Source organism: Miniopterus schreibersii (genome assembly GCF_964146895.1).
Source record: "Miniopterus schreibersii genome assembly, chromosome: 19".
Lineage (NCBI taxonomy): Eukaryota > Metazoa > Chordata > Mammalia > Chiroptera > Miniopteridae > Miniopterus > Miniopterus schreibersii.
Genome location: NC_138119.1, coordinates 537494 through 553285, shown reverse-complemented (window position 1 = coordinate 553285; position 15792 = coordinate 537494). Strand labels below are relative to the sequence as shown.

The 15792-nt window shown below is 55.1% G+C and overlaps 1 protein-coding gene across 5 annotated transcripts; it reads right to left on the bottom strand.

The window, feature by feature from the left end:
* Window positions 1–1287: 1287 nt before the first annotated feature.
* Window positions 1288–12907, bottom strand: SLC17A1 (solute carrier family 17 member 1). Of its 5 annotated transcripts, none has more exons than XM_081122312.1 (14): window positions 12700–12811; window positions 11587–11737; window positions 11313–11400; window positions 9537–9709; window positions 8952–9185; window positions 8785–8872; window positions 8450–8536; window positions 7516–7634; window positions 7271–7432; window positions 5822–5954; window positions 5587–5734; window positions 4492–4582; window positions 3034–3170; window positions 1288–1693 (listed from the first exon to the last, which is right to left on the bottom strand). In XM_081122312.1, the coding sequence occupies exons 4-13, from the start codon at window positions 9645–9647 to the stop codon at window positions 3036–3038; spliced, it is 1308 nt and encodes a 435-aa protein (XP_080978438.1). In that variant the 5' UTR covers window positions 9648–9709; window positions 11313–11400; window positions 11587–11737; window positions 12700–12811; the 3' UTR covers window positions 1288–1693; window positions 3034–3035. The 5 variants fall into 5 exon arrangements, 4 of the variants coding, with proteins under 4 accessions (XP_080978438.1, XP_080978439.1, XP_080978437.1 ...); XM_081122313.1 differs by having other exon boundaries at window positions 1293–1690; window positions 11653–11737; XR_013997765.1 differs by lacking the exon at window positions 11313–11400 and having other exon boundaries at window positions 1293–1693; window positions 3034–3935; window positions 4077–4582; window positions 11653–11737; window positions 12700–12907.
* Window positions 12908–15792: the final 2885 nt, after the last annotated feature.

Genomic DNA, 15792 nt, shown 5'->3' with positions numbered 1-15792 from the left:
CTTGTGGAACTGAACTGTTACCCGTGGAGTCTGGACCAACTCTGGGTAGTGGGTGTCGAATGAATTAAATTGTAGGACACCCAGCGGGTGTCTAGGGACTCGGAGACCTGCCGGGCGTAGAAACCCAACACCGTTAGCGCTGTGAGCGCAGAAACAAATCTCCTCTAGCTGTCCTGGTAAAAGCATCGGAGGCCCGATGACAGTTTCTCACCAAAGCGAGAGGAAGCCAGGGCCATGGGCGGGGGGCCTGAGGGTCACAAGGATTGAGCCCCAACACCCAGAAGGTGGGCGCCGAGCTGCCAGCGAAGACCCGCCCGGGACAGCAGGAGCCGCGGGGCGCACAGGGCACGGCCCTGGGCCCGCAGAGCGGGGAAGCCAAGCGAGGAAACCCGACCACCCCATCGTGACCCGGGCACCAGGAAAGGCTCCTGGGGTCTAACTGCGCTCGGATAAGACCAGCGGGGCACAGCAGCCGCTTCTGCCCCGGGGCCACCCCCCAAACCGCACATGGAGGAGGCGCCTGCACACTGACGCCCCGCGCCGAGCCCCCGCCGGGTCTGCGCGTCTAGTGGCCGAACCAACCATTATAACGGTTCCCTGGACCCTGCTTTATCCAATCGGAGGGAGGCTCCTCTCATCCAATCAGAGCTGGGCGGCTCTGACCAATCAGAACATCTCTATTCTAACCAATCAGGAGAGTGCCTTTTGGGCCAATCAAATTTGTAAGCTTTGGCATCCTCATTTGCATGAGGATGAACCAATCAGGGACCGGGGCGGGGCCTGCTGTCTATATAAGCCAGCTTTTCGGTGGCTTACAGGCTTTCCCCCCACTTCATGGGCTTTTGGACCCTTAGGTTGACCTGAGCGGTGCCGTGTTTCTGGGCCTGTGTCGGTCCTGAGCTGTCAGGCCCCGGAAAGGTGGTTTAGTGCTGCCTTCGGTGTGGTCACGGTGCAGTTACCTGGGCAGTGGCGTGAGGGGCGGGGCAGGGACTGGGCACAGGGCTGGGTTGGGTTGGTGAGAACGGGCCGAGGAGCACGGTCACTAATGGGGGGCAGGGGGGCCATTGGCCTTGTTAAAAGCACAGCACCCGCGGGTACCCCTGGGTCACGGAAACCGTGCTGGTGCCGAGGCTCAGGGCTGCTGCGCAGCAACACGTTAGGTTTGCAGGAGTTGCGAGGGGCTGGGATTTCGGTCGGGGAATTATCTTTCCGCGCCTGGGTGAGGGTGACATCTTTGACATCGCCTAGTGACAATAGTTAGTGACTCAAAGTAAGCAAAACACAAGGGAGCTGGCCGGCGTGGTCACTGTCAGAATGATCGGTGTCCAAGAACAAGATGCCTGGGGCGGTTGCAAAGTAGGTTTATAAGGATTGTGCTCAGTAACGTTCAGTATTTAAGGCTGACAGTGGCCTGGTCCGGGCTTGTGGGCGGAAGCAGCTACCTGGAGGTGTCAGCAGCTCCTCTTCCTGATCAGAGCCCGAGGTCGGAGACGGGTGCTGGGCCCCTCGGGTGCATTAGGCCTGTCGAGGGGGACAGGTGCCTCCGGAGTCGGTTCCTTGGAGTGTGGCTGTGCAGGGACCCTCAGGTGCTGGGACGGCCTCTGGGTGAAGCTGCAGAGAAAGCTCCTGCGGGCGACTTCTCCGGTAGACAGTCCCCAGGCTGGGTCCGGTGAGGCGCAAGGCCACTTTCCTGCTAGCAGTAAAAATCATAAAATGGGAAAGACTGATGATTTTACAAAATCAAAAGTAAATTTCCTATTAAGATATACTTGTCAAAATCTTGATATTAACTGCTTGGACATAAAAATCAATAGAAGTAACAATAATGGAAAACTATAGTATACTTTTAGTATTTAATTGGTCAGATAGAAACGAGTGAAACTTATAGGGTCTGAATGAACGAACATGATTGATGGCATCGCTGCAGCCAGCTCTGTACCTGGGAAATAGAGGTGAGCCCTTGCCAAAGCCTGTTATGAGCTTACTCAGAAGGTCAGCTGCGGTCATTTCTATATGAAAATACTTAAACGCCTATATTTTTCAATAGCTGGTTATATTCTGGTCACTTACACAAAATTTATTACCTAAGAGTAGGATACGTTTAGTTCCAGATCCATGTTTGCATTTTATAGTCTGCAACCTGGGCTGTAGATGCACCTTGGAGAACTGTGAGCGCACCCTTACGGAAACTCCTGGTACTGGACGTACTGAGTTAATTTTTAACTGGTCTTATCCAATCTCCCTCCAGCCACGATTCAGGTCATTTATCTTAATACATTTGCTAACTGGTTATTGTTATTTAATGTGAGGAAATGTATTTCTGTATGAATAGGTTCATCAGGAAACTTTCTGCCTGAATTTATTGTGTCTGTAACTTTCCAGTGTTTGTGATGTTAACAGCCATTGAGGCACAACACCCGGGTCCCTGAATTCACTGGAGTTTGCAAAATGGGGATGGTCTACGTCAATCAGTTCTTATTTATGGGTCAGCTGAAATAATTCCACAGAGAGACGTTTTCCCTTCTGTTTAGCACCCGCGGAGTTTAGGGAAGCGAGGCTCAGGAGTAGGTTCCCTTCTGAATGCTGACGGACCCTCCATCGTTTGAAAACCATCCCAGTCGGGGCCGTCTTGCCAAACCCGCCAGTAATCCTCACACCTCGTGTAACTGGGCCCCTTGCGAGCATTTCCCGCGGGTCCTCATCCCACCCTTTGTGCGTCTCCTCTGAGATCCCACGTTCTCCAGCCGTCTTCCCAGTTCCTCCAAATGTTAGGAAGCCTGGGCTCCCAGATTTATCTCTCAAGCCCCAGAACCTCCCCAGAATTCAGGAGCAGTCTACCCTGCGGGCTGCACGCCGTCTCCATCAGGACGTGGGATCCTTTCAGACGCGGCGTGGTCCCCCTTGTCCCCCAAACCCGCTCCCCTCGTGTTCCCCATCTCAGCATCACCGTGGTCTGCTCAGGGCTCATCCTCAGCTCCCGTCTGTCCTGCACCCCCACTTTCAAACTCTCTCCATGACCCGATCACTCCTTACCCTCAGAGGCGGGTGTGCTGTTTTTCTGTAGCCCAGTCCTGGATTTCTGCTTTAGCAAATATAAGGTAGAACACTAAGCTTGTCACGTTAATAGCTGCCATCAGGAAGAAGATTTTAAACCAGGAAGACACTGGATCCTGGGGGATGAAGGAGCAAAGGAATTACAAGTTATTGGGCTCGTATCATGTAAAACTTAGAATATTAAAATTAATACAAACTCAATGCAGGTCTCTTAACAAACCAGGGGAAACACAGAGGGAGCAAGAAAGGTCAGAATTCCCCTCAAAAAAGATAATCATGATTTGTGTCTTCACTTCCGGAAGCAGAAACCTCACTAATTCTTTTTAGCTGTATTTAATCTGAAAGTCTAATTTCAATTTTATATTTTTAATTGCCAGAGGTTATCTTTGCGTTTTTGGGTTTTGTGGTCAAATCATCTTTTTCTTATTTATATTTTCAATCCTCTCATTTCTTAAGCCCATGCATGTGTTTCCAGTGTCTCTGAGAATCTGATTCTGCGATATTTTTACTCTTTCTTGCACACGATGTGGTACTTCTTTGAGCGTTTTGTCACGTTTCGATTCACTGTAAAATTGTATTCACTGAAACTTCATGCAAGAGGAAATCCTGGAGTATAAATTTAGGGTGAGCTTCTCTGGAAACATTTTATTTGCTTCTGTTGGGCATCTGTGGACTCCCTGAAATTCAGTTCTTGGCTTCTGGCATTTGGAACCGACAGAGTTTGAAGTCAGGCCTTAAGCCCCGTGAAAACTGGTCGAGTGTTTCGAATGCCCCGAGAGTCTCTGTTTGGCTTTTCCTCTGCCCGTGAGGCCAAGGCTGCGACAGGCATGTTCGCTCGCTGGGCGGTGACGGTGTGGACAGGCCTGGAGCCCTGCTTCTCTCTGTCGGGAAATGAGCGGGGATGTTGGGTCTCCTGACGACGTTTGGGGGTCAGCTCAGCGGGTCTGGGCGAGTTCAGGGGGAGGACAGACGGGGGGGCTCTGTGCTCGGGGGAGAGACACGCCCAGGTCTCCCCGGTTCACCTTTTCTACCGAGGCCACCTCTCTGACCAGGGAGCTTCGCTTGGCGGGGACAGTGACGTCCTGCTTGGTGACCTGTAAGCGCGGGGACCCTGGTGCCGGAGGCCCCTCTCTCTGAGACGGTGGTGACTGCAACTCTCTTCTGGGCCCAGGCTGTGGGGGGCGAGGTGCACGGAGGAACCGCCTGCCCACGAGAGTGGTAGGTGTTCTTCCAGATAAGCCCGTTTACGCCCGAGCCGTGTGGCGTGCGGGGCGCGGGGTGATTCTTAGTGGTCACAGATTTATGCCAGTGCTGCCATGGCAACTCTTCCTTCACGGCTGGTCCCTGGCGTTACCTCTCATCCTACGTGTGTCGTTGTCACTGAAGCTACAGGTCACCCAGGGCGGTAGCCGGTCGCCCGTGTCTGACGGTTTTTACCTGGTTGAGGATTATCCCAGCCAGCGTGGAAGAGGTCAGTCCCCCCGTCATTCCGATCAGAACGGTGAGTCCTTTAAGAAATCCGTAATATCTGCACAAAAAGAGACAATACACGGGCGTCAAGTACTGTGAACCTCACGCCTCATTTGGTTTAAAATGAGGTTAAGAAAGGTAACTGTTGGTTTCCCGCGTTTCCCATTTCCACTCCTCGGACTCCGTGGAAATGTCAGACAGGCCGTGGTCGTGAGTAGCCTCCTGGTGGCACCGCGGTCAGGTTGGCGTTGGCGGCGAACGATGCGATGCTGGGCAGAGGACACCGCCTGGAGCGAAAGCCCCGAGATGGGCTGTCTGCAGGTGCCGCGGGGAAATTCAGGGCTGACGTGTGTTGGTCATAGGAGGGGTTCAGGGTCAATCAAGATTGAAGGACCGTCCACCTGCTCTCGTCCCACAGCCCAGAGCTACCGGCCCCAGGGACCCCTCGCAAGCAGCTGTGATTGGCCGGGAACCGCGGGGAGAGAGAGATAAAGTAGGGGTCCAGTCCCTGAGCCCCAGAGCACAAGGACCTGCCCTTTGGAAGCAGAATCAGCGTCTAATCAAGAAATTACTTCACTCAGGATGGAGAGCCTCTGCCTCTCCCGCCGGGCGATGTCCCCAGTCAAGGTGCCCTGTGTCCAGGCCACCCCTCTCCTGAGACGAAGGGCCCCCTGTCTGTTTTATTTCCCTGGGTCTGTTCCATTGCCACTCGCTCTGCGTTTCCATGTGGACACGGGAGGGAGTGTGTGGTGTGTGCGCGAGTTTGTGGGTCCCCAGACACAGAGCCCCTGGGCTGGAGCTGTGCCGTCTCCTTTGGGGAGCTGGGGAGCATGTTCTCATGCGTGAAGAGGGATATTTATAGTTATGAGTGGCCACAGGTGCAGATTGGGGCAAAAACTGCCCATTGTCTCCGATATTTATTGTTCCCCTTTTCACATTAGCAGCAGAATGCCTGGGGTTTGGTGGGAACAGGGCCCGTTCCACCTTTTGTAAGCCCCCCTCGCTTTTGCCTTCACGACCCCTTCCCCCCATAAAAATATTAAACATATTTTAAAGCCCCACCTGGGAGCGATGTCCAGGGGATTGATCATCATCCCTGCCATGCAGAAGCCGAGCGTGGCGCTCGTGAGCGTCAGGAGAGAGATGGTGCCGCGGAAGCCGGAGCCCAGGTAGAGCAGGCCCGTGGCCAGCAGGGCGGGCAGGAGGAGGCCTGGGCGTCCACAGGGCGCGGTCAGGGGCACCCTGGCCACGGGGGTGGGCGCCCCAAAGGGCCTGGGGCGTCGGGGCCGCTGCTTACCCAGCGTGGTGAACAGCTTCCGGATGGCGATTAAGCTGAGCCGCTTCCGGGACAGGAGGCGGTCGGCCGCGTGCCCGGCGAGGATGCTGAAGAGCCAGGAACAGAGGTGGGGGAGGGCAGACAGCAGCCCGTTCTGGGGAGGAGACCGGCCCTGAGAGCCAGCCCGCCGGGCGGCGCTGGGGACCGCCTGACGTCGTCCCGTCCTCGGAAACCAGCGTCCAGCCCCCACACTGCTGCTGGGCCACGCTCCCCGAGAGAGGAAGGAGTTTTGAGGTCGGAAGCTATTGTCAGGATCTGTCTAGTTTTTTATTAGCATCACGGGACCTGAAATGGCTGCACAGGCACTAAGAGGAAGGCTGGGAGGGGAGACGCTGGCCCCGGGGCGCGATGGGAGGATTGGAACGGCAGGGGGCTTCCTCCCAGCGGCTCCTGTTAGCGCTGCAGCAGCTCCGGGCTCGCGGGAGACACACCCGAGCCAGAGAGGTAAGGACCCCGTGGTCCCGCCGGGCCCGGGCTGGGGGGTAAGGACCCCGTGGTTCCGCCGGGCCCGGGCTGGGGGGTAAGGACCCCGTGGTCCCGCCGGGCCCGGGCTGGGGGGTAAGGACCCCGTGGTCCCGCCGGGCCCGGGCTGGGAGGTAAGGACCCCGTGGTTCCGCCGGGCCCGGGCTGGGGGGTAAGGACCTCGTGGTTCCGCCGGGCCCCAGGCTTGGCATCCCAGACCCCACTTTTCGAGCTGCTGTTTTCTGATTTTATGATATCAAACAACTGAAGGTTCCAGGGATCAGTGATTCTCCAAGTCGGACAATCGGTGAGTGTCGGTCCTTTCCCAGCGAGACCTGAGCCCCGGGTCAAACCACAGGCCTCACTGACTGACCCCAGGGCAGGACTAATAGCAGCTGGGCAGGTGATGGGGCCTGGACAAGGGACTTTCTTCCTTTTTTTTTTTTTTTTTTTTAATTGATTTGAGAGAGAGAGAGAGAGGAAGGGGGACAGAGACACACGCACTTTGATTTGTTGTTTCACTTATCGGTGCATCATTGGTGCCCTGACGGGGGGAAATTGAACCCGAAACCTGGGCCTTTTTGGGACGATGCTCTAACCAGCTGTGCTACCCGGCCAGGGCCTCGGGCAAGTGACCCTCGGGGAAGGATCCCAGGCCCTTTAGGGACCGAGGCTGTTGAGCCCTGAGTCACACAAGGGGCACCACACGGTGAGGGGAGGCAGGGAACCTGTGGGAACCGGGTGTGTGTTGGGGTGACCGTGTCAGACGCTGTGTCTGCACCTTTTGTTCTGGGCGAGGGCGGTGCCGTGAGCGCCGGAAAGAGGGTCTCCAGGTGGAGCACCCGCTACACAGTGCGGGGCGGGCGAGAGCTGGAACCGGGGTCGCCGGAGGCTGAGCCATGAGCAGGGTCCTCCCTGAGGCGGGAAAGGGACGGAGGGGACACTGACCTCTCGCACGTCCACCCGAAGCCTGTAGCTGATGAACGTTGGCAGGTACAGAAACATGATGTGATTCGTCCAGGAAAAAGCGAAGCAGCTGAGGGAGATGGCCCAGACGGGCAGGGACGTGAGCACGGCCTTGACGGGCACCGATTTCCCCCCCGAGCTGACCTGGGAAGGAAGGAGCCCGTCAGCGGGCCGGGCACCGGGCTGAGCGGGGGCAGGGCTCCCACGGCGCAGAGCCCGCGTCCTACCTGCTCGGGGAGCGAGGCCGTGATGAGCTCCTTCTCCCCGAGGCTGATGCACGGGTGGTCCTTCGGGTCGTCATAAAACAGAACGAACCAGGAAAGGCTCAGGGCGCAGCCGCAAGCCCCTGTCGAAGCGGACGGGCGAGAATCAGAGCGGCTTCTCTCTGGCGCGTCTCTTTCCCAAACTGGCGCTTCTCCTGGTCGCTACGAGAACCTGGACTTCCTCTTTCTCTCCTGAAACTGCAACAAGGCTCACGCCGGTCCTCTCTGTGTCCACAGCTGCCCCTCCCTAGAGCGATGTACAGAGACGGTGGGAAGCCCTCCGGCCTGTCCCGGCGCCTGGCCTCTGCTGCCCTCTGCCCGTGACCGTCAGGCTCCCTGCTCCCAGGACCTCCCAGGAGAGGCTGGCGCAGCGGAGCCCCCCGGGGCTTAGCCACGCTCCTGAGCGCCAGCCCAGGCCTAGGGACCGTGCAAGTCCTAGAGGAGTTTGCCAGATTACGTGCTGTTTTTGAGTTTTTATACAAATAACCTGCTCATAGGGAATCCTCTGTGAGACGGGGAATGTGGAGTGTTCATCCGTCAGTCTTCCAGAAATAAGTTTGTTGATTTGCCAAATATTGATCGAATGCCCGTTAGGCACCAGGCACTGCTCTGGGACCTGGGGGCGCAGCGGACGGAGCCGCCAGCCGGGGCGCTGAGTCCCGAGCCCGAGACCGCAGCGCCTGTGCTGCAGGGCAGCGAGTGTCCCGTTCCAGGCGCATCAGTAGCGCTGAGCACGGTGCTTGTGTGTATAAGAAATCAGTGAACGTTGACGCCTCTCTCGCCTTCGTGAAAGTCATCATTTGTAGCATCGTTAACTTTACCTAAGTTGTTATATTATATCCAGTTTTTAATTCTGTCTTAAACTCTCAGGGCTGGGATTTCACAGAAGGAGACTCACCGAAAATGTAGAAGACCACGGGCCAGCCCAGGGCCTGGCAGATGTGCCCCGTCGCGAACAGGGCCACGGAGGGCCCCAGCATCAGCCCTGGTCAGAGGCACAAAGAACAGACCTAGTGAGTGCAGGCGTCTGAAGGGAGACGCGGCAGCCTCGCGGCAGCCGAGCGATCGCCGGGGAGAGAAACCTGCGCAGGTGACACCGGTCAGGAGAGAGTGAAATCGTTGCTCTTGTTTCCTGTCGAGACGAGCAAGCCTGTCCATCCGGTGCCGTTCCCACGCCTTTAAAGCCAGGACAGCGCGAGCCCCCCGACCAGACGTCCGGGCGCCCGCGGTTACCTGACAGGCTCATGGAGGTGAGTCGGCCTCGTTCCGCGGGGGGGGCCCACCTGGTCCAGACCGTGTGCTGTGCGACCAGCACTGTCCCCTGCGGCGAGAGCGGGAGGACGTTCACGCCGATGCCCCGTGGGGCCGATAAAGCTGCCCGGCTCCCCGCCGTCGCCTACCTGGCTGAGCCCCTGGGCCACGCGGCAGGCGACGACCAGAGACTCCCCCGCGCCGGCCGCCAGCGGCAGGAGCAGGCTGAGCAGGGAGCTGAGCAGCAGCCCGGAGCCAACCATGTTCTTTATGGGGTAGATGCCGGACAGGTACCCGACAGGGACTTGGGTGACGAGCATCCCGTAGGTGATGGAGCTTAGGATGAGCCCCTGGATTTGGGGGCTCCAATTGTACACGGGGTTCTGAAAGGGAAGGGGGCGTCTTGCCGCTCTGCGTGTTCGGCGACGTGGGGTCACCGGTCTCCCGGCTCACCCCGTGGGAAGGACGTGCCCTCTGCCCAGCGGGCTCCGTTGTGGGACCTTCTTTGCTCCCTGAAGGCAGCACTTTCTGGGTGTAGTTACGTTTTTAAAAATTTATCTTTATTGTTGAAAGTATTACGGATGCCCCCCTTTCCTTCCCCCATTGATCCCCTCCCCACTCCCGCCCCCCGGCCTCCACCCCGCTGTTGCCTGTGTCCGTGGGTTATGGACGCGGGCACGTAAGTCCTGTGGTTGATCTCTTTGAACGTGAGTGTGGCAGTGTTTTCGACGTACCCTGAGGTCACCCAGGGGCTCCTGGGTGGAGGCGTTGGGCAGCCCCCGTGGATCCGTGGTGTTCACCATGGCGACCATGGTGAGGCTCAGACACGCTCGCTGCGACATCATGGAGACGTTGCAGAAGTGCAGGAGCAGCGCCAGCCCGTAGCGGAGGGAGCAGCACCCTGGGGCTGGGAAGCAGGACAAGAATCACCGACCGTTAGCGCCGCTGAGGCAAAGCAAAACAAAGCATGCTTTTAACGTCAGCGAGGGCCCCTCAGAAATGTGGGAGCCAAGTATTGTGTTGAAATTTTATTGTATGGATTGGCCTTTGAGAAATTATGATACGATAGGAAGATGTGAGACTGATGTAATAATCCCCCCCCCCCCCCCCCCCGATATATAATCCCATCTAGACTGCCCCTGAAAGGGACGTCCTCCGAGTCCTTTGGCGCGTGCACACTTTAAAGGGACCGTTTAAAAACACGCTGGTTACTCTCGGAACTAAGTCCCCTGAATAACAACAAAGGCTTTCAGTCAAGTAAACAGCTTTCTTCTCTAAACGTACACATATATGCACATGCAGGGAAAATCGCATTTACAGAACGTAATGTGCTTGAGCTAGTTTGAAGCCGGAGCAATCGGTGCCGTGTTGGTGGAAAGCCAAACAAATGCATCAGTGGCAGAAGGTAGGGAGTCCAGGAGCAGAGGCACAAATAAGCTTTTGAATAAATGCACTAATGCAGTTCAGTGGAGGAAAGTAAAGTCTTGTCAACAAATGGCAATTTGCCAAGAGAAATAAAAACATATGTTTATAAAAAGACTTGTACTAAAATGTTTATAGTAACTTTACTCAAAATAGGTGGCTGCTTGGGGCAAGTGAACCTACTGTGGCATGTTAATACAGTTTATTTCCGGATATTACTCGGAAATAAAAAGGGGGGAGGCACTGCATCACTCAGCAACCTGGACGAATCTCAGCAAAACGACTCCTAGGTAAATCTCAAGTTAAAAAGGAAACCTCGAGGGGAATTCTGGGGGCTGAGTAGTGAACTCATAGACGGTTAGAGCAAAACGTATAACCCTAAATATATTTATCAGAAAAGGAGAGAAACCAAGGACCTGGAAAACTAACAAAGGAACAAACCCACAGAACCTAAAGGAAGAACATGCTGAGCATAAAGACAGAAATTGATGATATAGACACATAATTTCATGTTTATCGGCTTTACATGTTGGTATGTTTTACGTGCTCATATATAAATTTGAACAAAGGCGAAGCGGACCATCTAAAAATACCAAAGTTGATACGAGAAGAAATATAAAATTTAATGGCCCGCTAACCTGTATACAAATGGAAATCCCACAGGTCACCGCCCACACCCTCTTCTGGGAGTTTGTCCCTCGCGACGTGGACCCGACTCTAAGCCAACAGACTAATTCCTCGTGGTCCCCCCGGCCCTGCTCAAGATAAGCAGTTGTCTAGAAGAAATCTTTGGTGAACATTCAGCTGTTGACGTCTGAGATTCGGTGACTCGGGGACATGGTCCTGCCTCAGTCCCACCGTGGATCCCTTGAGGCGGAACAGAGTCATCCCACCTCCTTCCGAGACTCCGCCAAGCGATGCTCGGTCGAGTGCACACGAGTCACTAACGGACGTGCCAACTACCAGGTCCCTGGACTCTTTTTATTTAAGGGTTTCTAACAGACGACCGTGGCAGGACTGGCTTTTCCACCTCCTTTCCTGAACATTTCTAAGACCCGGTATATGTTTTTATGGAACAATCTTCTCACCTGGCCCTGGCCAGTGCTGCTCAGTGGTTTAAAGTGTCGGCCTGACCACCGAAGGGTCTTGGATTCAATTCCGGTCAAGGGTCTGTACCTGGGTTGCAGGTTCGATCCCCGGCCCAGGTCAGGTCACATGCAAGAGGCAACCGGTCAGTGTGTCTCCCACCAGTGTTTCTCTCCCTCCCTTCCTCCCTCCCTCCCTCCCTTCCATGCTCTCTCAAATCAGTGGGATGACATCCTCCAGTGAGGATTAACAAACAAAACACAGCACTCCTCTCACCTGGGGTCTACGGTGTCGTGTTTAAGATGGAGAAAGCCTACCTGAGGGGACAGAGAGAACCTCTACCTTTCCTGGGGGGGGACTGGTCATCCATGGGCTTCACGGCCGTCCGGTTCCTTCGCCTCCTGCTGAAGGGTTTGTTCTCTGTCCTCTGCAAGTTCAGAACGCGATGATGTCAGCAGGACACGGGAACTGGCCGCCCCCCGGGCTCCCCTCTGGTTGAAGGGACGCGTCAAAGGAAGCGGACTCCGTCCACCAGTCCCCACGCAATTCCACCCTGTGCTGCCTTTGACAGTTTACTTCTGCGGATGTTGTTTTTCATTGTTGTTGATTAAACCTATACCGGAAACCTGGTAACTATCGACGACAAACAGAAAAGCCCGGCCAAGCCGTGGTTCCACATCCCAGTGAGAATGTCCCTCGAAAGTGAGAGAGAAACAGAGACTTCATCAAACCATCCGAGAGAGGGCTTCACGGCGAACTCGGAGGTACCAAGGGGATGTCAGGAAGGAATGGAGGTAAAAGAAATCCCTTTTTTCCTTAGGCACAAATAGAGCTGCGGGAGCTGCTTATGAACGTCGCCCTCGCCAGGAGGGGCGCCCCCGACCCCGCAGAGCCGCTGCCCCAGGCCTGCGCTTGCTGGGGGGCAGCTCAGCTACGTGGCGACGCCAGAGCTCAGCGCCGTCCTGCGCTGGCCACGCTCTGGTCTGCACCTCGAGAGGCGGCCAGTCGGCCTCGGCCACACCAGATGCCCAAAGACAGAATCCCTGAGACGGGATTTGCAAAGTGTTTTTAAATGAGCAGTTTTTAGTCACCATCGCCGCACACAGGACCATCTTCTGGGACTGCCGTTGATTTCAACACACACACACCACACGCAGACACACACAAGACACACAAACCACACACATAAGACACACAACACAGACACACACACAAGACACACAAACCACACCACACACGACACACAACACACACTTCTCTTTCCTTTTTGAGCCGCAAAACTCTCTGCCTCACACTCATCCCTGAAAATATTTATTTTTTTCTTTCCCTTGTGGAAAAACCTGTGAAAATGGATTTTTTTCAGCAAAGTGTCCCCAGGTTGCGAAATACCTCTGACCCGACGCCGCACGGAGAAGGCCCCCTTCTCCCGGTGGTTGCACGCGTGAGCGGCGTGTGAGCTCGGCCACCTGGTCCAGGATGGGCAGTGCTTCCTGCCTCCTCCGGGAAGGTTTTCCTCCCAACTTTAAAATACATCGAAGTTCTGGACTCACCAATTTTAGCCCTGTAAATCCTTCACCAGATCCTTTGACCTCATGATGTCAAAGCTAACATTTAATTTTTAACTTTACTTTCACCTTTGCCTCGAATCTCCAGGGGAACTGGAGTGTGAGCCTTAAAATCATGCCGTGGCCAGGAGCTTCGTGACCACGACGGGCAGACACTGCCCGTCTCCCTCCCTGCCGTGGCTTCCTACCTGCCCGTAGCGCCCTGCCTCCCTCCTCCCTCCGTCAAACGCTTTGTAATTATCCCGAATTTCTTTCCCTCACGTCCTCCCTCCGATCCATCTGGGGAGTGTCGTTCCGGCCTCTTCCAACCGGGGCCACGGCTCTCTGTGGGCCGACCTCTCCCACGGCCGAGCCTCTCCCGGCGTGGCCGACTTGGGGTTTTCCAACAGCGGCAACTTGACTTCCTGCCTCCAGTCTGTTCTCAGGAAGGCAACGGGAACCCTCCGGTCAAAGCATGAGTCCGACCCCTCCCTCCTCCACTCGAAATCCTCTCCGCGGCTTCGCTTCTGTTCAGATGAAAAACTCAGGTCCCTGTAGTGGCCAATGGACAAGGTGTAATCTTTGCGTTTCTGTTTTTACTCTCTCGAGATGTGCTCACAAACGACGTAAGCGATGCTTTGTTACTTCTAAGCGTGTGTGCGTGCTCTCGCGCCGTGTGGGCCAATCTGTAAGTCCCCTTGGAAACGTGAATTTGGAGCACCCACGTGGGGCGCAGTGGAGGCGCCTCTTTCTCTTGGTCGGCTCCTATTTTCAAGCCTCTATGGCCTGTCGTCATGATCCCTTCAGGAAAGCTGCGTGATATTCTTTTAAGATGAGAGGAGAAACTAAAAAGAGATTTGCTCCATCTGCACTTTGGAAATGGAAGCCTGACTAATGAACCCGTTACGCCGGGCCGGGGCCAGGAGGGGTATAACTGCCACCTTTCTGGGTAAAAGATTTTCCCTGAGTCCTTTTTGAAGGACTCTGGACCCTGGGATAAATAATCAACAACTTCAGAGCTGAAATATCGTGTGAGAGATTTCTAACCCTGACTTACTATCCAAGTCAGAAGATGCAGCTTGGTCTCACAATTTAATTTTTAACCTCACTCTGAAATGCTCATGGGCTGTTGGTTCCTGCGTCCTACTTGGTTTGACTTGGTAGACATAGACTTGAGATGTCTCTGCGTTGGAAAAAAAAATCCAACATTGCTTCATCTCTATAATTAATTTCTAAACACTTAAATATAGATCAAAATATTTCCTGTGTTAGATCATAATAGCCACCTTTTAAAAAAAATTTTACGTTTTCCTTTGGAACGAGGTTGGTTTTTAGATTGCTGTGTTTTCGTGATGAGAATTGTTAGAGAAGACAGAGTGTCCGTTTCCCCTTTTCTTACCGTGATTCTGGCAAATCCTTTTTGTCTCCAAGTTCGAGTCAGACTCCCATTCGGTGCCACCTTCTCTGTGACCCGTGGGGTCAAGCTGGCCATCGAGCTCGCGCTGGAGACTGTCTCTATGGTGTTGCCTGTTACCTGCCTTTTCTGAGTAACGTGGTGTGTCTGGTTTATCTACACAACACATTCAACTGTGAGCTAGGTGGCCACACTGCAAATTCTTGCTTTTTTTCCTTAGACATTTTTCTTGTGTACTTTCCAGTTTCAATGCCCGGTTCCAGCAACCGCAGTACCGGGAGCGCCTGGCTAACCCGGGAAGATCTTACCCCCTGAGGACAGCAGCCACGGAACAGGCAGAGGCGATTGTCACCTCCAGGAGGTGACCTGCAGGTAGAACAGGTGAAGGTGCAGAACTTAACCGTGAGATGTGAGCAGGACCGTGCGGGGCGCTGACTCTGCCTGCAGACGTTTTTAAGGGCTTCGGCGGGGCGGGTGGGGGCGGGGGGTTGTGTGGGCGTCTTGCAGGTGGGGAGGCAGGGGTCCTGGAAAACGGGCATGGAAGACGGTACCGGCCTGGGAATCGGGGACTGTGCGCTGTGACGTGTGGAGCGTCCTGGGGTTTGATGGGTTAAGGCTCACAGCTCTTCCGGACACCTGAGATGGTGACAGGGAGACAGGCGCCAGCCTGGGGAAAGGAGGCGTTTGTGGGAGGGCGCGGGGAGGGGGAGGGAAATGTCGCTGCGCAATCAGAGCGTGAGGAGGAGGGTGCCGCTGCGGGGAAGTCCTTCCCACAGGACACCAGGGCCACGACCCGAACTGCTGAGCCAGCAGCAGGGACTCATTCGGCGCCCAGTCTGCTAATGGAAACAAATTGGTTAGAGGTGGAGGGAGCCCAGACTCAGAGAAGGGAGTTTCAGTATCGAAACCAGCAGGAGAGCCCACTGAGCTTACGGGCGGGAGGCAGGGTCCCTCCCGGCACCAGGGACGCTGCAGAGCCAGGCGGCCTGGGTGGCCGTGGGTCCAGGTGTGGAGTCTGGTCCCCTCGGGATGATCGAGCCGTGGCACCCGCAGGGCGCACCCTTCCAGATATCCAGTTAGCGCTCGTGATGAGCTGGTCAGCTGGGGACTTACTGATTTTAGGAGAGAAATGGGGTCACCTGCACGGGAGCGAAGCCCAGATTGCCCCCCACGCACATCGCTTGTGCACCCCTGGCAGGCGCGGCAGCTCTGGGTATTTTGTGTCCTGTTGTGTTTTGAATGTTTTTAATTAATTGGTCTCATTAACCCTCATTTGAAGTCAAATGCCAGGTAACAACCTATCTTGTGAGTGGAGTCGTCATAACTAGAGTAAGGCTTTCGTTTGGATTCGTTCTTTCTTCCAACTGTTTGCTGGTTCCCTGCAAGTTCTCTGAAAACGGGGGGAGGGGGTCACTCAGGACCCTGCATAGTATCGAAAATCAAAAGCCAGTGACTTCCACATGGGTGTCCGATTATGTCTTCCCCAAGATCTTTGCTTCTTTCTATTTCTGAAAAGATCTGTTG